General features: G+C 37.3%; 2 protein-coding genes across 5 annotated transcripts in view; both read right to left on the minus strand.

Annotated features, from left to right (window-relative positions):
• Positions 1 to 2,502: 2,502 nt before the first annotated feature.
• On the minus strand, positions 2,503 to 5,696 carry GP9 (glycoprotein IX platelet). The gene is made up of 2 exons (XM_048957769.1): positions 5,590 to 5,696; positions 2,503 to 3,744 (listed from the first exon to the last, which is right to left on the minus strand). Exon 2 carries the CDS (start codon positions 3,735 to 3,737, stop codon positions 3,111 to 3,113), a length of 627 nt encoding a protein of 208 aa, XP_048813726.1. The 5' UTR covers positions 3,738 to 3,744; positions 5,590 to 5,696; the 3' UTR covers positions 2,503 to 3,110.
• A 13,994-nt stretch (positions 5,697 to 19,690) lies between these two features.
• The window catches only part of EFCC1 (EF-hand and coiled-coil domain containing 1), a 48,576-nt gene continuing 46,131 nt past the window's right edge, over positions 19,691 to 22,135 (minus strand). For all 4 annotated transcript variants that reach the window (XM_048957722.1, XM_048957724.1, XM_048957721.1 and 1 more), the window contains one exon: positions 19,691 to 21,109. In XM_048957722.1, the coding sequence (XP_048813679.1) occupies positions 20,976 to 21,109 (134 nt within the window). In that variant the 3' untranslated portion in view covers positions 19,691 to 20,975. The remainder of the gene's footprint in view (positions 21,110 to 22,135) is intronic.

Below are 22,135 nucleotides of genomic sequence, written 5' to 3' on the forward strand. Positions count from 1 at the left end.
ATAACACTGTGTGATGCATGTGTAACTCTAACATGAAGGTAGGGCACATCTGAGTTACTGAATTTATGGAAAAGAAAAATAAGAACAAAAATCCAACCAAAATAAGTGCATCAGAAACCAACTCAAGACAATGTGTGGGATGAGCTGTTGAAAAAAGTAAATAAAATAGGAAGTCTGCCATTCTCTTCAATAACATTTGCAGTAATTTGGGTGCAGGATGCAATTGTAAGGACAGAACAAAAGGATCTAGTTTGTAAGCTTCCCTTTCTATTTATTTACTTAAAAATAAGCAGCTATTTTGCAAAATATGCTGAACATTTATTACTGTTGAACAAAATCCAAACAGCAGCAAAATTTCCTGATCATGAACTCCAGCAATTCATCTGTAACAAACCTAAGGGTAGACAGAAATAATGCATTGAACTAAACAGAAGTTGTTCAGGTTGAACAGCAACGTTCTTCAATGTTAAGAAAATATTAAGCATTTCAAGAAAAATTATGACCAATTGGCCATTCTTTTTAATAAATGAAGCCCACATATATGTGCCCTGTTAATTGAATTGCAGTATGCACAAATCTACTCTGCATGTTACAGTGAACTGTGTAAAAATATTTGTTATTCATGCTCCATAATTCTGCACATGACCACTTGTCTTGCTAAACATCAAAAAACCCAAAACCTTTTAAGTGCAATTAATCCCCACAGTCACGTCTGTGCCACCAAAGATTGCATCCACCTTTTTAAAGCACTGCACTTGCTGTAAGTTCTAGGAGAATGTGCAACATTTATTACTGGTTTGCATTTTTGCAGGCATAATATACTAATGCTTTCACAGTAGATTCTGTGATCCTTACAAACTCCTTTGGGAATACTTCCTGCTTTTTTTTTTTTAAGTAGCTGACATTGTATTCTCTTGTCTTTGCATATTGTTAGCATCTGAAGTATTATTTATAGCCATTTTGTGGAGTACATGGCTTAAGCAGGATACCGTGGCCTTGCTGATAAACACATGAATGTTGCTTGTGAGCCTTTACTTAGTGGTTCCAGCTTTCCTCTATTCAGACTTTTTTCAGATAAAAGCCGAATGGTTCACAGGTGATAAACACAATTCTGTTATAGTGGAAAGTGAAATCGTCAGAGAGGAAATCATCAAAGAAGAAATTCCCCCTTCTTTCAACTTATGAGGCCTGAAAAACATTTCCTCAAACTGCCATTTTTTTCTGTATCCTGTGTGTTGACGCAAGCAAAGAAGTTTGCTAAGTGCTCATTCGATATGTTTATACAAGTAAAGCTCTACAGTAGGGCATGTTACTCTTTTATCTATAGTAGCAAACTTTCAAGTTGACTGGATTCCAGTGCTTTATGACTTCAGTTATAACTTCGTCCATTCACCTGCATTGATTGTTGTTTTGGTGTAGGTCCAGGGCTATATTCATTCAAATTCATTTAGTTTCATTGCTTGTTTTTATGACAAAAAATGCTTATCTAGCTTTGTAGACACAAGGGAGCTTTTAGTATTAATGAGTTATTTCAGAGAAACAAGAAATATCATTTAGGAAACTCTCAATTGTAGAGTGCATTTCTTGTGTACCATTCTGCATGATCACAAACTGGTGGTTGCCTTTTGAAGACTTGAAAAGTTCACTGCAGAGAAAGTACCCTAAAACGGCAAGTGCAAACGTCATTAGTACCACATTATTTGACTTCTCCGAACCGTCCTCAACCCCTTTTTTATTTCTAGATGCATGACCTTGCTTTGGGTCAGCACTCCATGTAACCCACTGTTCTTTGCATTTATCTGTTCCTCCTCGTTCCCCACTGTGTGTCACTGCAGACTAACATTCCACAGTGCATGTTGTCTCCCGGCTATGTAATGATTTTACAAAGGAAACATCAGACTCTTCCTTTCCTTGTCTCAGCCTGAAGCCCCATCCTACGCTTTGTTACTGAGCTGTGGAACCCTCTGCCTGCAGTGCATGCTTTTTCCCTTAATCTAACTATTCGTCCCTCATGAAAGTGTCTCTCAGCAGTTCATCTGTACTTGGCCTTCCCTTGTATGCCAGGCAGGGACAGGTGTCAGTTTAGGTTAGCAGGTGGTGATGTCTCTGTTGGCCTGTCTGTGCTAGGAGGAAGAGAGGACCAGCAGGGAAGGTAAGTTGGGGCAGGGTGTGTCTCAGTTTGAACTGCCAACAGCTGTGTGAATGTAGGAGGCCTTTGGAGATCTCCCACCTGATCAGCATAGCTTCAACTGACTGGATGGGATCACAGCATGACATGGTGTTCATGGAGTCTTATGAATAATCACAGCAAAGAAAAAATGATATGCCCATGAGGAGCACAAGAATTGAGAAGAGGAACATGCATAAAATCCTGTGTATCAAATGTCAGTAGTAAAACTGGAAGAAAATCTCTGGAAATTTCTTGGCAGTTTAGTCAGAAATCTGTAGAACTGTGAGAGATCAGACTGAAGTGAGTATGAATGTTCAATAAGCATCCTTTATTTTAATTTCACGTACATTTTTACTTTTATTTTTTTTATTCTGGGAAATTCAATGATATTTAAAATAATTTTTACTGATTATTTTCTCATTATCTGTCTTAGACGTATTATGGGATACATTCAGTGGCTGATCTATAATATGTTAGTGGTTCTACTGATAGGAAACTTCCGAACCTGAGGAAGAGAACTGAATTTGTCTGCACACATGTATGATCCTACAGGCCACTGGGACTCTGAAGGGGAAGCAGAAACTCACACAAAATAAGTAAAGAATTGCTAAAATACCATGATCAGTGCTCATATCCACATATTAAAAAGTATAGGTTTTGGTAGGGCAGAGAATTCACTGGAAAAATGCAAAATTAAAGGATTTTTTAGAAAACATAGAAACTACTTTCTGTATGAGTAGGTAGTGGCAGATTGAAATTTGTCATTCAACGTATCACCAATCTTGTTTTTGAAAGGAAATTAAACTTGCTTATCTGAGGACCCAGACTTTGTGTCCTGGGATCCCTCAGTAGCGTCTTACTGTTGCAGCTAGCATTGCCTGTGCATGCATGTTTTCTGTGGTCGAATGGTTTGATGATTCTGCTCAAGCTAGTGAAGAGCTCATTGCAGCTTGTAGCTTTTGGAGATATGTCTCCGCAAATGCGAACGCCTAGAAGTGTATTGACTTAGTTCTATTTGGCACACCAGCTTTTTTGAGGATCTCAGAGCCCATCCTAGTAAAATAAGGGTAAAGATTGCTGCGGCAATTAAAATGAGGTCTCTCCAAAAGAACTCGAGGCTCTTTATTGGGAGAAGCCTTTTGCAGACCCCCAGCTCATTCCCAGTCAGCTGATTCAAGGGCTTCATCCTCACAGAGGCAGGCGTTGCACATCTGATGTTTGCAAGAGAGGATTCAGAGATATCTTCCAGCCAGAGTTTTAAATACAGAATATGACAGTCACAGTTCCATGGATTGTCAAATATTTTTATTTCCTCCAGGCTGAGCAAGCTGTCAAAGGCACCAGGAGAAACCGTGGTCAGGCTGTTATTCTGCAGATAAAGCCTCTTGGTGTTAATGGGTAAGGAGGGCACTTCCTTCAGCTTCCTTGAACTGCAGTCTATCTGCAAGCCCTTCATTTCCTCCAGGGGCTTACAATTGCAGGAAGGAGGACAGACTTCAGTTTGGATCACGTGCAGCAGCAATGATATGGCAAATCCTGCAGCAGTGATGAATTCTGCCTTGTTCATGCTTTAGCTACCCAGAGAACAATAACAATAGTAGCAATTAGTATGATTAATTAATTAGTTACGTCTAATTGCAGAACTAGAACACAATTGTTTCTTTCTCAGGATGGCTTGTGAGGCTTCGGTTTTTGGAGGACAGTCTTTACCTTTCTTTATTTCCTATGAGCCATTCTTTCTCATACTAAGTATCTCAGAATGGTAGAATAACCAGAGTTGGAAAGGACCTACAAGGACTATCGAGGCCAACCCCTAAGTACAGTAAATACAACTGAGAGAGAGCACAGAGGTTCCATTTTTTGCCTCTAATTTACTGTTTTTCCTTTATAAGTGTGCAAAATTTGTCATTGTTTAAAGTTCTGGAACAGAATGCCAGCAGATGATGGTAAAAACTAGATTAGTTTTAAGCAAAGATTTTGATTCAGTTTCTGTACTTACATAGTGTTAAAGTTATGTGTTAAAGTCAGATTTCAAAATTAAGTTTAAAAGATTGAATAACTGTAAACTAAATAATGTTCTTTCTGGGACTTATAACCAGAAGAGAGGATTTTGTGGTAAAAAGTTTGTTTTTTTCCCCTGTCCTGTAGCTTCATTTCATCGTGTCTGACAAGAGACAGTAAGATCTGGATAAATGGAAATTTTGCATATTTATTACTGCTTACCTTTTAGGGATTAAGTTATATAGAGGGGCTCCCACTGGACGTCCACCGTAGTGCTTTTTTTTTTTTTTTTGCTTTTTTTTTTTTTTCCAATTTAAAGCCTCCTAACATGTTTGCTATTCTGCCTTTGTTGTTATTATTATTTTGATGTAAATACAAACCCCCTTACTTGGATAAGTTTTGATCTTGGAACCACATTTCTTTGAATTTAATACCTGATCTAGTGAATACACTTTTTTTTCCTTTCCAATTCGCTTGGAATAAGTAAGTATTGAGATACAAGTATCTGACTGTGCATTGCCTTGGTTCCTACTTGGAGAGTAACAGGTGATGTAAAAATGATGTTTTTTGTATCACTGCACACTTAGAAAACCTCCTTCTTCAATGAAGATGGTGAAAACAGGCGAATCATTTTGTTTGCAGGCACACCTTAGAAGAACTCTGGATGTGATTTACAGTTAGACTGATCAAGCCTTAAAAATATCAGGCAGATGTGACTGTCCTATAAACAGCAACAAACACAGAGTGAAAGAGTTTTTTACTTACCTAAGGTGATACAGAGCTTACATTTTACTTATGCAGAATGGGATTTTAAAAAAAAAGTTTTCAATTCAGTGTTATAAAGTGGAGAAAATTTTAGAACTAAAAATGATTTTTTTTTTTCTCAGGTTTACAATAGCTTGTCACTGATTTTTTGTTTGTCAAGGACGTTTCATTTAATAAAGGCTAAAATTGTATGTGGGGGAAAAGGATTGATTTTGTTTTAAATTAGTTTTGTTTATGTAGTTAGCTTCTCAAAGTTAGACAACTTTAGATTCCTGTTCTAAATGCTACATTTCTATATTTTAAATGGAATTAATGCTACATAAAAGTACAAACTTCAATAACAGAGTAGCTGAAATATTAATCTTGACCTTGTGTGCTCTGTTAGCATGTAGTTGGCCTGGATATTTTTGGTCTGAACCTACATCCTTATCCAATATTTTTTGAAATTCTATTAGACTTTTTTTTTTTTTAAGTAGACATTTTAAAAGGACAGATCAATGTCCTCAGATATAACTGAAAAGTAGTATCTTATAAAAATAAGAATCTCTTCAGGTTTAGTATTTAAGCATGAGATACTTCACATCAGGTAAAATTAAGAACTGGCAAAAATGCAGAAAGGAAGAGCTGATGAGAAGGCAGATGCTGACACTTACCTTTATTTTTCACCTCTTGCTTCCTTTCCTCTTCTTGGCTAAGAGCTGGAGTGCATATAGCAACCAGAACTGGCTTTTTAAAGAGTCAGTAAGGAAACAGGATAAAGTTGATGAGCTTTTTTCTGCGCACAAATAGGAAACCACTCTCAGTGGAAATTGTCTTGTCAAACGGTTGACATCTGTCATGGCATATAGTGCTTGAGACGTGTTTTGTCTGTTACAGACAAGAGGAAATACTTCTCAGTTACTTTTATTGCCAATATATATCTGTTTTTTACTGTAAACCTGAACATTTTAATTTCATACAAATTTAAAATAACTCATCTGATAAATTTCTGCCTTGCTGTAGTAATCTGTATGCAAGTATATAAGTTAGCTTCAGCTTCACCTTGGTACATGCAAGCATTTCAGTGAAAAGCAAAATTTGTAGGATTAAAGAAACGCCATAACACCAAGATAATGTGTTTTAGTCAGATGAGATCGTTAGGGGATAGGGAAGCATTAATGGCATTATGTTGACATAGGGGTGAAAAAGTTGCCCAGTCCTTGGATAGTGTGTTGTTTTGGAGAAAGGCTTTGAGCTTGTTCTGTGCTTTGGAATGAAACTCAGGTGAGTTTCCTGTCTTGCAGATGTGCTGCACAGACCTGCTTCTAAACTCTTGTTTCTTTGTAACATGCTGTTCTTGCAGGTAGGAAAATGTCTTACATGTAAGATTATTTGGATAGTGATTACTATTGTTTAATTCTTGTTTATTTTTAAATACTTGTATTCTTTGAGTCCAAATCAGTTACCATAGCCTGAAGTTTGTTAGGAGCTTCCATAAGAAAATGTATTTCTGTGTCTTTCTGCTCTTCTTTAAATGATACTTAAAGGTACTTTTTAATACAGCTGTGAAGAGAGAAAGCAAAACTACTTCAAACCTGTTTTGAATTTTATTTTTCTATAAGATGGGGGAAGTAATTCCTCCACTGAGAAATGAATAGTCCTCCTGCCTCTCAGATGTCCAGCAGTTGGACCCATGAGTGAACTGCTGATAATGGGAAAATCCTTCTGTCTTAGGGGTCGTTTCATAAAAGGATGGATATATGTGGGATAACCAATTTCTGATTTGTCAGTCTTTATGAAGTTGAAGCACCTTCAGCAGAGATTAGAATTTTCAGATGACAGGTGTCAGTTGTGGTGGCAATGCATTCAGATAGCAAGAGACCAGATTAAAGTGATTTTTTTTTTAAAGGGAAATAGGAGTTTGCTTATATTTTTGCTCTAAATTTCATCCAGTACATATTCTACTTATTGTGTTCTTTCAAACTGCAGTTAGCTTAATTTAATTTTGCCAGTGTCAAACTAAATACCCAATTTACTACAGGCAGGTAAGCTCTGATTACTTAGGAAATTCTTCTCCTAAATTATACTCCACCAATTTCATCAAATAATTCATTCCTTTCTCTGCCCATTCTCATAAAAAAAATCTCTCCTTGTTTTCACTGAGCAAAACTGCACGCTTACTGTGTAACTCTCAGCTATTGCTCGTCTTTCCACTAGGTGTCATTCATGTTATTCTTTTGTTAAATGTTGCACCTACATCGAATCAGCCTTTTAATGGAGTTTATCAATTCATAATAATTGTCATTATGTCACAGAAAGACTGAAATACTCATTTGAAATTCTGACTTCTCCATCACATCCAAGACAAAAGTTTTAGGCTTTGAGACTGCTAATGAAAGAAAATACTAGTAGATGGTTTGAATTCAAAATGTCCTTAGGAATATACTGCTATCATGTATGCTAAGTTGTAGCAATGTTGGAGTGCACGTAGGGAATTTCTAGAGAGAGGATCTCTAAGAGCCTCATCTTTAAAAAGCACCATCAAGACAGTACTCCCCACAACAGGGTCATCATGCCTTGGCAGTTCCCTGCACACAGTTCAATTAATCAGCTCTGAACAGGCAGCAGGGAGCCCGGTAATCCTCACTGCAGTCAGTGCTGTCAGTGTTTCTATCATGCATCTCATTAGCTGAAGGTTGCTGCCTCGATGGGAAGCGCTGGGCTTGGTAAAACAGTCAGCTGCACCCCTCTCTGCCTTGCTGCTTTGTTTAATTTAGGATTTTGCTCTAATTTAAAATAATCAGTTTTCCAGCTCTTTAGCCGCAGTCACCATTTTCAAAAAGCAACGCTGAGTTCCACTTGAAGTGTTACAACACAAAGCACCATTTATTTTAATATTTTTCTGGGGATCAGGATTGAGCTTTCAGAACGAATCTCACAATCTTCTGCATTTTCTGTGTGTGCCTAAATTGTGATAGACACTCTGGAAATGCATCTGGCCTGCTCCAGGTGCTAATGGAAGTTCAGTAGTAGGGGCCAGACCAAAGATAGTCCAAAATAACATCTTCCCTCCAGGTATGTATGGTTGGATGAGATATCTTCAGTTCCAGATCGTTTCACTGCCCAGATCCAGTTTGTGTATATGGATGTAGCCAGAGTGACAGCCAAAGAACTCTCCGCAATTGAACCATGTCAGAATGCCAGTCAATTCCCTGGTAACAATGTAGTCAAGCCTGCCAAAGATACCCAAGTGTTCTTACCAAGTTACAGAGTAGTAAATGTGGTGAGCTTATTCATGAGAGTGAGCATTGCTGAGTGTTGTGATGAGCTCCTTGTTTAAGAAGTTTGATAATAAACAAAATCAGTCTTCAGTGCCATTAGCTAAGGTCCTGCTGTTTTCTGCTTGAAGAGTTAGAAAATGTTGAAGGCAGGACATTGAACTTCATGGTCACACTGAACAGTTAGATCTTGGAAAGATCAATTAGAAATTAATTAGTATCTGATTTAAAAGACTGTATTGGAAAAGCCTAAACAATGAGTTTCCTGTGGTAATTAATTGTAGAATTTAAGTCACTGTTCATAATTAATTAGAACTGAGTTTTTACATTACCCTTTATAAAGCTGTGACTACATATATATATATATATATATATATATATATATATATATATATTAAATAAAGCATTTGATTTTGGATATGTTTTCAATGATGAGATATTTTCTCCTGGTGTGACCAGCTGCAGTCACATTATTTTTTTCCGTACTAGTGTTGTATTTATGTACTGTTTGTATTCGTAGAATCAGAGAATGGCTTGGGTTGGAAGGCACCTTAAGGATCATCAATTACCAACCCCCCTGCAGCAGGCAGTGTTGCCAACCACTAGATCAAGTACTAGATCAGCACTGCTCAATCTTGCAAATTTGCAGACTTATCTGCAGTTCTTTGTGCCACAGGGACCTGCAGAAAATTCTGCCTGGACTTCTGATCATGGACAGAAAGTCACTGAACAGATTGGGCTCTGCTGCCTTTGAACTCTGCTGCAAAGCAGATGAATTGCTAAGAATGCACTCTCTAGCTAACACACTTAGCCTATTTAGAAGGTGCTGACAAAACTGCAGTTTTCATGTGGCTGGGAAGATAGTCATGAACAATGCTCCCAAAAATGTATTACCATACAGTATTTGCTTTAGTATGGGAGTTAACTTTACTGTCAATCCCAGTTTTCCAATTCTTGCACTGCATCCCTAATAGCATAAATATATTGATTTATTTTTCTTTTCTTTTCTTTTTTTCTTTTTTTTTTTTTTTTTATATTTAAGATTGTGGTCATTAAAGCTTACATTTTTTTCAAGTTCTGCTCACAGTCATTAGTATTATTAGTAAAACCAGAGCTTCATCTATCATAACCTGACTTCAAGTGTTAGGTTCCGAAGGAAATCTTCATATAATGTGATCCATGATAAAATCGTAAGAGCAGAAATGCTGCTATGCTAATCCTGTTTTTTTCTGTTACTGAATCCTAATATACTTAGCAGCTTGGAGAGTCAGTTTTATCAAGCTGACAGATGAATTAATGATGTGACCACATATAGTGGGGAACAAATAAGCAATGTTCCTCTGAGGAGGTTTGGAAATTCATTTAAAGATGCTGTAAGTCTCTTCCCACATAATCTAATTCTTTCTTTGCCCTCATTTGCTCCTTCTAGCTCAAACACAGTGTTGATGGCTGTACTGCAGTGAAATTTCCTAATGGAGCTAGTTGGAGGTTATTTATAATTCATTTCCACATCAATTTTGATGAATGTTGGTGGTATGATGTTGTCCTGCAGTGACACAGCGTAGTTCTCTCTGTGCTGGCAGGCAGAGAAGGACCGGCAGTATCTCAGCATCTAACAGGGAAAAACAGAACTCTGAGAGAGAAAAGTTTTCTATCTTCTTTAGTCAACAGCTTGTGCTGATTATACACGTGAAATCAACTGGTATTTATCTCATACCTTGCTGGCTTCTTTCTGAAGGCCTAGCTTAGTTTACAGAAGCTAAAGAACATTGTTCAGGTTTTGTGAATGCAAAAATGATTATTTTGTCTTTCATTTTTTTTTAATGCCAACAACTTCTGTGAATTATTCTGAAATCCTAGGGTTGTTTTTTTTTTCAGATAAAAGGATGAAAAAATGAAATCCATGAGATTTTGCTTCCCTCCCTTTACCATTGAATCCCTGTGATCAGCTTCCTTCAGAAATACATGATAGTTTTCCCTCTTTTAAAGGGGGGGGCCTTTCATTATGATCCTAGAGCGTGTTGGTGAGATCAGAGCACTTTGTCTGATGTTTTACTTCCATGTTTTGCTTTTTGCTATTACTTATCTTCTGCACTATTTGGGGTGTTTTAATACTTCCCTACTGACCCCTGTTATTTTCCCTTTTCTTCCTCTCTTTACACAGGGGCATTTCTGATAAATCTAAATCAATAAGGTGGGAGACAACTATTTCACCACTCCACAGCCAGGTGTATGATAAGGAAGCAATGGTAGATGTATACATGGAAATGGAAATGATGAAATTGCTACTCAAGGTAGTGAATTAAGAGCCTATAATTTCATTGTAGAAAACAGTGCCTATACATAAGCTTTTTTTTTTTTTATCTTAATGTGTGTCAGCACCTGGCTGAAAGAGGCATTTTTGGAAGAGAAAAAAACTAACTTCTAGGGCTAGGACCTAGGGCTTGAGGCCAGGACTTTCGTTTATATGATCAGTAAATAGGTGTATGTTGTGGGTGAAAAAAAATCTGTTTCATGTGGGAAGAGAAAAATGTGAATCTCTTAATTTCCAGAGTTCTAAAATTACTTTTTTTTTCTTTTTCTTTTTCCGGCCTTGTCAAGCATCACCATCAAAACCCTGAGCTTGAAAATGCTTGTTCAAGAAGCATCTTGTTCTGGCTGTGATTAATGGTGGAAATAAAAGAACATACAGAGCAGTCAGCAATTTTACTTGGGGCAAAGTTCTTAGTGGATGTAAATTGAACATCTGAGAAAAGAAACAGAGGAACTAATTCTCAATTCAGCGAAGACTGAGATTTTCTCAGCCTGCAGGATACTGGATACAACTAATGCACAGTGCAGATGCCACCTTATTTTTAGGCTTCTATTATTTCCAGGGAAGTCTGTAAACTGATATTCAATACCTGTCTTTTTTCCTCAGAGTCAGCACATAAACCAATGTCTTGAAGAGGGTGAAAATACTTGTGACTCTGAACAAACGCTCCTGATATTCATCTCTGAGAGGTTTTAAAGTTGCTGGCGTGATGGGAATTTTCATGAGTCCAGAGTTGCTAACAGCATTTTTCATTTATGTGTGGAAAAGCCCCAAGGGCAGAATGCTTAAAATACAATGAACAGCCTGGGTGCTACCTGATACAGTACAAAAATAACAGCAATATCATTGCACAGCCGCTGCGGAAAAGCAGACAAGTGTATAAATCTGCTTGTGCAATCTGACCATGACAAAGGCTTTTGTGGTCATCCTTGGCAGTGTGAAAAAGAGGACCTGCAAACGAACAGCTGTCACTACATTCTTTACAAGACAGCCTTGGCGATGCATCATGATGTTCATCACATGCAGAAAGCCAAGGAATCACTCAAACTCCATGTAAAGCCTTAAGCGAATTAAGAATGATAGTGATAGTAGGGATATATATTTCCTCTTTAGAGAACCAGAGTAGACATGGATCGTGGAGGTCTCATTTGCTCAGCAGCCTCTTCAAAAACAGCTACTCTTGATGAATTCTTTGTGGACGCATGCTGCAGAAACTGTTTCCTTTTCTTTAATCCAAAAACATTTGTCAAAACTGAAGAAGAGAAGGGCATATTATTCCAAAATAATATCCAAACACAGTAATAGTTACAATTTACCAATCAGCACAACTTATCTTTAATAGGGAAGAAAAAGAAATTGAATAGCTAATATACCTTTTTCAATTTCTCTCTCTAAAAGCACTTCTTTCTGTCTACTCCAGATTCTTATTTCAGCATTATGATGCTACCAGAGACAGATGTATATTCTTCACCACTTAGTTTTTCTCTTTCATCCTTCCATCTGTTCCAGCTATTACAACTCCATTATTTTCAACAGAGATGTATGCAATATGCAGATTTATCCTGCAGCTGTTGTCCTGAGGAGAAGAGGCATAGTTTGTAGTAATTCATAACCTGGTTCAGGCCTACTTGTTCTAGAACAGGTCATTTGTCTTTATGTAGTTTCATTCTTTCAAACATTCAGAATGACTGCGAGTATATGTGCATGCATGAAAGCTGCCCAAAACCAGCCTAGGTTTAGAGCCCTGCTGAAATTCTGTTGTTAGGACTATATTCCAACTCTTAATCAACAAAGTTGCACTCAGCCTATTATTGTATAAGAATCATAATATATCACATCTTGAGATTTAGTACTTTTTATGTGGTAGTTTTCCTTAAAAACTTCTGCTTGTCCGGACTGTAAGCTAAAGACCATTTGCTGCTATTTTCATGTTAGAGATAAGTGGGTGTAAGAAACAAGGCATTGAATGATCTTCTACTAATGCAACTTCATCACAGCTCTGAGTATGAGAATGCCTTGCACTAGGTTTTTGAAGTAGATGCAAATCTTTTGGCTTTTGAGATTTTGGCCACCAGGCTGTCTCAGACTGCTGAAAAAAGTGCATAGAGGATGGGTGGGAATAATATTATCTGTCTGAGAAGCAAACAAAATAAAGAAGGCATGTGCTTGCTGCCTTTCTCTTGCTTTTCAAATGCAAGCATTTTTGACTGTTATGCTTACAGTTTCTGCTCATGGTATGAAGAGAAATATTTCCTTATTCTTGCGTATCCAATATTTATTTTGTTCAGAGAAATATGTGAATATCAACTGATGAAACAATAATTATGGATATTTCCCTCCTAAGGAGAGTTTTCCACATAACATTGTGAAGTTGGTGGGAGTTGTGTGGGCTGGTTCATAATAAATAATACATGTGTTTTAGAGCACAAAGACAAATGAGAATTGTTAGAAATGAGCAGGGAATATAAAGCACTGACACAAGTAGTTGTCCTTGACCAGACAGTGTAGAAGCTGGTTGTTGGGAAATATCTCTTATCTGCTTTCTGCCAGACAAAGGACCATTTATTCTTCTGAGACAAAATCTAGGGTCAGAGGAAACAGTGAATACCGGAAGATCTGAAACTGGGGAAGGTTGGATTTCAGTGATTGGCTAAGTGCTCCAGATGTAGCTGAATAGCAATTTATCATTTCATTGTCATTGCTGATTAAACAAAGCAAACATGGAATGCACAAATTGTTTGAGTAGCAAAATTACATTGTGTTTAGTTAGGATGAGGTAGTGTGCAAACAGCACAGTGATTGCTGAAGGTATTTTCTGAACATTCTTATAACTTATTTCAAGGAAATAAGCTCAAATCTGAATGACTTTTCAATTATAGTTCATTTTTCTCCTTATCACGGTGAAAAATCTTTCCAAAGACCTTTCTGGGGGTCTGCTGAACACACTTGCGAGGTAACATAGCCACTGTAGGCCACAAAGGGACTTGTCAGCACTCCTTGGTCTGTAGCTGCAGTACTTTGCATTGAAATTTTTATGTAATATTGGCTGGAAAAGGAGTGACAGTGAAAAAATAAGGGAAAATGTGAATTGTATTTGCTATTTATTTGTCTGACAATTTATGAGCCAGTCAAACTACACTTCCACTATCTTCCAAAGATCTCCAACTGTTAATTTTCAGCAGAAGTTCTAACCAGGTCTCCAAAATGTTATCATTCAATAGCAGGTCCAACTTCAAAATTATTTACAGAGTTTATTTATCTGCACAGAAGTGAATTGAATCTGCAGTCTGTAACAAGGAATTTCCAAAGAATATGTACAAATAGCTGGATTTGGTTCTTTCTATTTTTTAGTAGCACTTGGGCCTATATGTTGATTTTTGTTACTAATTCTGTTCCTGCCTATTAGGGGAGAAGGCCCGTCTTGCCCAGGCTGAGCAGCCCTAGCTTTCTCAGCCTCTTTCTCAGCCTCTCTGTCAGCTTCTCCAGTCTGTCGATCATCTCTGTGGCCACTCACTAGGCTCCCTTTGGTAATTCGGGAAAGGACTCTCGTACCAGAAGGAAGCGCTGCACTCAGCACTACAGATACAGTGCTGAGCAGAAAGAAAGGATCAATCTCTAACCTGCAGCCCAGGATTCCATTGGCCTTCATCTAGGTTGGAAGACACTGTGATTTAAGTCCTTCCTGATCCGGTGCACAAACCTGAATTTCCACTCCACTTTTCCCAGATGGCTACTCTAGCTACTGTACTGTTCAGACTTTTTGTGTGAAGGTGGGTGTAATCCTGTTGCAGTGCTGCAGTTTGAATGTAGTACCATTCTGGGGCAAAACCCTGTACCTCTGTATTCTTAGTTCCTCTCTGATGATGTCGTTCTATCAATAGGCTATTGAATATTTAATTATTTGTACTTATGTGGGTTGATCAAATATTTGATCTCTTAGACCTATGTGGTCTTATAGTACAAACAAGCATGATGTTTAGTTATTTCTCATATGATTTACTAGTCAGTAATCTATATTTAAGCTTATATTAAATTATACTGAATTATATTCTCCCTAATTTTACAGACTTTTTCAAAGACTAATCCAAGTTCTGCTAATGTACCTTCAGAAACGTTCCTCAAAAAAGGAAGGTTTTTATCCTAACTTGCCATGAAGTTCTTCACATTCAAAATTTTTAAAATATTAGTGGTAACATTTTAAATGCCACATACAAAAGCAGCAGTTCTACTTTGCCAGTGTTGCTTCAGTTCTACATCTGCTGCCATCCTGTTCATATGGGAGATAGAAAAAGGACATGAAAGAGTTTGGAGATGATTTGTACATTCAATAGAATAGTATAGATTGAGGTCAACACTCAATGACTTGCAACAACTGCCTTTTTATGAAATAATGGTTTCTAGATGAGCAATTCTTCTCTCTTTGGAAAAAAAAGTTAGAAAAAAGAAACCAAACAATAGTTATAAATATTAATGTCTTTCTTGAGGCTTTATAGCTGTTGAAATGGAGGGCTACATGCATAAGCTAAAAATCTCGTAGTGTAAGTGAGAGCAACACATTTTTGTTAAAAATATCACCACAGAAATAAAATGTTCACATTTATCAGTATAATACAAAAACCTTATTTATGTTCATTAATAAGTTTGCTTTCCAAATTCCATGCTAAAGACACTTCCTTCATAGATGTGACATCTTGATTCCATACTTCAAATAATTAGGTTAGAGTGTTCAATGCAAAAAACTCAGATTCTCCCATCTGGATCAGCAAACCTTTGGTGCTCTCTGAGTAGAAAAGCATCTGATATGCAATTATTTCTTATTTCTCATGTCCTGAAATATTTCTGTTTCAGGATTTGAAATGTTTCCCATTTCTTTTCTGTCTCTACTCCCTAGACTGTTGTTTGGTTCAGTGACTCCTTAAATCTGATTTTGTGACTCAAATTATTAGTTCTGTCACTTTTATTTATATGTAGCTTCAGCCAGATGCATAAAAGCAGCTCCAGTTGTGTTTTCCTTCTTGATAGATTCTCTCTAGCATTAATGATTTTCTCTAAAGCATTACTTTAACACAAGTTGTCGTACATCTGGAGTTACAAAATGGATGCATGGGATCAGGCATTTTGCTTCCCTCCCTACAAGACTAGAAATGTAACAGCAGAGTCTGAGAGAACACTTCACACATAGTCTGTACATTCCCATTTTTATACTGAGGAGAGTATACCTTGTTATTTGTGGCATATTATGTGCAATTACAGTAACAGTTAAGCTGTTTACTGCATTCTTCATTGGAAAGAAGTGTGCTGTAATGGTGGAGCTGGTGATGTTTTCTCTGTGCTGTTATGTAAAGGTGACCTAGAAATGGTTTCCATGGCAGTAGCATGTGCTACACACTCTCAATGGCAGCTCTCAGAGGGGCCCTGGGAGGCTGTTGTGTTTAAAATCTGAGCACATTCAAGAGTCTTTCAAATGACTCTCAAAACCCAGTGACGTTTTTGGGTGACTATCAGTCTTTCAGTGGATGAGGCAGTGGTGTCTCAGCCCAGCATATGACAGATGTTTGTTCATGAGCAATTAGCAGCAGCACTGACTTCTTTGGGTGTCCTCAGAGCTGATCCCTGCTGGTTAGAGCTACAGTGCTTGACAAGAAAGCAAGCAGTACACAGTGCTGGACTAGCACTGTGAATGTATAATCAGTTTAAAAACAAAATGACCTTCCCTTGCTATTGCTCTTTTTTTTTGGGGGGGGAGGAAGGGGAGGGATGTCTAAATATGGTTAGGGCAAGTTGTCTCCTTGTATTTTCAGCTTTCATGTGACCCTCCATGTATTTTCTGGTTTTGCTTTTTTTCTTGTGTTTTTTTTTTCTTCAGTTTTTTTTTTTTTTTTTTTTTTTGCCATCATCCAGACAGAAAATTCCTGATAATGTACTGAACATTTACTTTATCAGAGTAATTTTTTCCAATCGTACTTGGAAAAAAAAAAAAAAAAAAAATCAATACTAAAGAGTCAGCACAGCCAGAACAATGAAACTTTCTTCAAGAACTAAAATTATTTTCAACTACAGACACTTAGATCTTATGACCTTTTTGCTTTGCAGTGAGGATGTGGGTAAAACCACTTGAATGGTGATATTTTTCAATGTCATCCTACAGTCTTTGCTTACTCCTTGACAAAGATAAGTTAGCTCATAGTTCTTTGAGGCAGAATCATAAAATAGTAATTTGTAGGGTAATTGTGTCATGCTCTCAAGAGTGCCATTCATACAAAAAAACCCACACAGAATAGAGTATCTGAGTGTAGTTTGGAGCACAACTGAATTGCACACTAAGAAACACACTCTGGTGCTTTTGCATTATGCAGAATTATGAATAAAATTATTAAACAAATAAGATAATGTAAATATAAAAGGATTGAATGTCTTTAAATTCCATTAAATTATAAATCTATGAGAAACCCTTCGGCTGGTAATGTGATAAGACACACATGCTGGGAATATGTATTGTCATTCTATCATACCTAGCAATTCCATTTTATGCAGCACTGTTTAATAGTGTTCTTAGCAGTAAAGTGAATACAAAGACTGAAGTCTAAACAGTCTTTTATCATGAAATGCACCATCTAGTAAATTAATTGACTGTATCATAAAGGAGAGGAAATTCAATGTCAGCAAATTCAGCAAACATACATGCCAATGCCAGGGATTTTTTTCTTCCCAAAGTGTATGCAAACACCAGTTTTGAGCCTTTTAGAGCAGCTCTGGCTGGAGACTTCCACATTCATTTGGTGCTAAAATTCTGTAAATCCCATAGGTGACAAGAGGTCACTTTCAGCTGTTTCAGAGAGAAGTTCAATGAAAACAAATGGTTTAATCATTATATAATTTTATATATCAGATGGAGTTTAAAACACTAGTAGTTCATAACTTGTAGTAAGTAAAAAATGGAGGAGACTTGTAGGGGTGAGGTTAGAAGTGCTGGACCATTCCAGGCAGCTCTTTGGGGAAAGGGTGGACATTAGTGTTAAAGCGTAATATCTGAGAGCCTGAGGACTTACTGCTCTGTAGTCAGTGGTGAGGAAGGAATTCTCTGTGGGAAATTAATTATATTAGGGAGTTCCAGCAGACATAAATCAAAGGAAATTTTCTGTTTTCTGTAAGAATGGAATTACTATCTGGGAAAAAAAAAAAATAGTGTAGATTTTGGAATGAGCATGCTGATGGCAGAATGAAATCAAGCATGATATAAGGCCGGAGCTCAACTACAGTGTCTCAAATCCAGCATAACTATTTAGCCCTTGTAGTCTTTTTAGCCCGTTTATAGATGCCCGTTGGCTTTTTAAACAAAGACAATAGATCAGTTATCTTCTACAGCCAAGACCTAAGTGACCTTTTACCAGCTGGAACCTGTGCAGCAGAGCTCTGGTCTCATCTGGTAGCATGCCATGTGTGCTCTTCCATACTGTTCTTCCTACTGAACAAAGAAATGCTGGGAAGGTATGTTCTGAGGGCTTTTGACTACGTATGCAAAGTTTTAGATGGGCAATTACACGTGCTATGTTTGCAGCACACGTGCTGTGAATTTTTTTTAACTGACAAGTAAACATGGAGGCAAATGGCCATTTTATTACCGTGTGCTAAACATAAAAGAAAAGAGTTTGCAGAGATCTGTGATAGGGGTTTGAAGTTGTACTTTTTAAATGGGAGGCTCTTGAATGTGCTCTGTTATCTTTTCAGTTTTTGTCATGAGGACAATTTTTTTTACAAAAGGTGATCTGTTCCCTGCAATGTGAAGCACTCATCTCTGAAAATCTAAGATCCACATGCTAATGAGAAATCACACAGCAAGGGCCACTCAAAGGAGGCATTTGTTATGCAGCCAACAGTGCGGGTCATAACTGCTCCCACATAAATGTTTGAAATGGTGTGAAGATAATAATGAGACAGGATCAGGTATTTCTGTTTATTTGGTAAAAATTCAAACACTACAAAAGGCAAGATTTTTTTTTTTTTTTTTTTTTAATAAAAAGAAGCTGAAATCTGCTGAGGTAATTGGACTGAAGGAGGTCTCCAGAAAACCTAGGGTGCTGGGTTTGCTTCTCAGGATTGCTATACAGTCTCTCTTGAATGAATTCCAAATAATAAATTAAGCTGTGGAAGCCTACCTGCTTTTGAGGCAGAGCTAGAAATTTCTCAGTTACATTGATCTAAAATCAGAGATTTATACAGCTTCGTATTAAATATTAATCAGCCCCAGTAACACTGAGGTTGACAAACTTAGTATAAAACATTGAGGTAAAAGTATTTCAGAAAATAATCAATTTTAAGGTCAATAAAGAAGGTCTTTAAAAAGCACAATGCCTTATTCTGCCTCTGATTTACAGGATATGAGGGCTGCCTCTTGATCCATCCTGAAGAAGATTCTTCTTAGGAAATACTGTAAGTTTGACTTGCTCCACACAAATTGCCTTTTGAAGTTAAAATAATCAGCCTTTTTTATATGCACCTGAATTGCTGCAGCAATGAAACATTCTCTCCAGCTACACTGAAAATAACAGAGGGAAGTCCAACTCTAAAGATTAATCAGGATATGCTGATGTATCAAAAATCATTTTGATATAGCCATTTCTAAGGAAATAAAGATGTTGTTATTTGAAGCTAACTTAACAAGATATGATTTAGGTGTTTCCTATGTCAGTTAAATGGTGTCTGTTTATTCAGAAAATCTTCCATTTATCTCAGCTGTTTGCTATTTCCTTAACACCAGCTTAGGAGATAAGTGGCATTTTCCAATTTCTGTTTACGGCTCAACTGCTGCTTGGCTGAGCTGGGCAGCACTCAGACTGTATTGCTCCTCCCCTCTTTTGTTATTAGCACATCAGTCTGCTTACATCTAGAGAAATACATGAGAAGGTTAAGTAGAAACTTGGTGAAAAAGATACAAAAAGTATACAATTAACGTAGCACTATTAAGGCATTGTTAAGTATATATAATACAAGTACACATGCATATGTATATCTAGAGTGGATACAGTAAATGTTACTAATTTGGATGCTGACAGAATCCTGCAATACATTAAGGTAGCCGTAATCAGGCATGTACGTGTATTACAAACCTATTTCTGAAATGCTCCTACTGCCAAATATACACACAGATCATGCTTATCTAATAATTTCATGACATTTTCTCTCTTTCTGGGAAAGTCCTAGGCATATATAAGCTATAGAGTGCATTATGAACAAAAAGAAATAGAAATCCTCTTAATCCCCAAATTGGATTGTGGCATGGATCTTTTTTTTCATATGAAATCAATTTTCATGGAAAAAAAAATTCATATATGCACAGTTCTGAATTGAATGGCCTTATTTCATCGCTGGCACTATCTCAGGCAAATAAATTCATATTCTTAGAAGATCTCCAGCGCATTTTCTAAATAACGTAAGTTCAACTGAATGGTTTAGGGACTTTGCTTCTTAATTCCTATGTTTGAGAGTTGAATAAAACAGTGAAACTATTATGGAAGCAATATGTATTTTTCTTCCAATTCTGCCCCCAGGAATTATTTGGTTGCTGATTAAAATGACACCATGGTTAGGCTCAGCATTTTACTTTAATTTGTTTGCTAGTGGGGTCCATCTTTGTGTAAGTCCACTTGCACTGAGAGAAATTAAATGAGAGAACAAGGTCAGGTACTGCACGTGGCTTTTGCTTGTGCAACAATGGCAGCTGCTGCAAAGTGAATGTTTCAGTCCTTCCCCTTGGGCTGGGGAGCAATGTTGTATTATACCTTTTCCAAGAAGTAAAATGCAAATTTTAATATAAAATCTAAGCCTTTTGTCAGGAAGGGCTATTGTAGGCATCTGTGTAATTGCAAATATGAAATTCAGCATAGCGATAGCAAATGTATCTTTAGCATTAAATAAAATGAATAACTGAATCACATATACAGACGCACACAAATATATTTTATACATGAGTCCTTAAGACTTGCACTACTGGCATACACTTGAGTGTATGTTTTTAATATAGTCATTTGGTTACTTGTATGTTACAGAAGCACTTTACTTGCCACTGAATACATAGGCAGACTTTTGCTTTTGAACTGAGTTATGACAAAAGCTAGAATTTGTGCTCAGGCAGCGCATAACCAGGGCTGTAAATCTAAATGGGTCAGGTTGATGTATTTGGAATTCTTTTTATTTGGTTAACCAGTTCAGTTCCAGGTCCATTGTGCAAGCGTGGCTAAGCTGCTAAGTAAGGTAATGCTCTTTAACTTAAGGGAGGACGTGATGTTAGCTGACAAACCAATGCTCTTCCCAGAAATGGCAGACGTTTGATATCATGGCTTTATTATTCTGTTGCTCTTCTCCATTACTGAGCTACTTTGAATTTGACAAATCTTATTCATTCATCCCATCTTTGAATGAATGAGAGCTGTTGCTCAGCTGGTCGTGTGGCTGTAGCTGGCACTGCTGCTCAGCAGGAGATGACCAGTGGGTTAGACAAGGACTGGCGACTCTGAGCCTTCTCCAGAGGCTGGCTTTGTAAGATTTCACAGGCTGTCAACTCATGGTAAAGAGTATCTAGGACTTCAAACAGGTGGGCTTTTCCTTTAAAAAGAAAATGGCAAACATTATCATTTGAACAAAGACAGAAATTTGCACTTAAGCTATCGTAACTCAAGCTGTCTTCTTTACAGGTACCAGTGCAAGTAGTTAACAAACAATATCTACATTCTGAGATCAAATGATGAATTCACATTTCTACAAAAAAAGGGTCTGCTTTCTTTACTATTTCTCTTGCTTTACTCACTGCTTGTTGAGTTCTCATGTACTTGTATAAAAATTACTATTTTGTATCACAGTAAAAAGTTGCTCATCCAACCATCCACTTACTTAGTCTTGTCAAACATGTAGGAAATGTTTGATTCAGAGACTTAGGAAAGCTGCTTAAGTCACATTAAGTGCACAGTCAGAAAATGGAAAGCAGAGAAGGTGAAGAGCTTATGGCAATGGTGATACAGAATGTACAGAGAGCTTCACAAGGCTACTTCAATATTTAACTCATTTTAGAAAGCTGAACTGTGCTGCAGTTACAGAGGGAGGTAGTTTGTTTCAGCAGCATCATTCAGAGTCACCACTCCCCTGCAGCATGAGTAGTGCCTTTGGACATGTGTAGTGTGGATTCTCCCAGTCTCCTCTTGTGTTTGACAAGGCAATACCTGATCTATAGGTCAGATACAGTTTCCTTCTGTATGGGTGTCTTGGAGCCAGTTGCTGCACAGTAGTAACAGCAAGGCTTTGGAACAGAAAAACCCAGGATGCTTTGTATTCGTTCTTTCTAAATCACTGTTACTAATATTCTCTAAAACCAAACCTTTGGGCCACATCTACTCTTCTATAATCTTGTCTTTGATTACCATCTCCCTGTTAAAAATCCCCACAAACCATGTTCTGAAACTTGGTACAGAATGTTCCTTCTTTGAAGGTAAGTACAAATGCTCTGCTAATAGGAACAAAGTAATCAAGTCTAAACCTCTGGGCTGTGATCCCTGTATAGTTCCTACAAAGACAGCTCTGGTACACTGGACCATTGTCCAGGGAGAGGATATTGCAAGCTGAATTTTCATAAGGGGA

Source organism: Lagopus muta, chromosome 11 (genome assembly GCF_023343835.1).
Source record: "Lagopus muta isolate bLagMut1 chromosome 11, bLagMut1 primary, whole genome shotgun sequence".
Lineage (NCBI taxonomy): Eukaryota > Metazoa > Chordata > Aves > Galliformes > Phasianidae > Lagopus > Lagopus muta.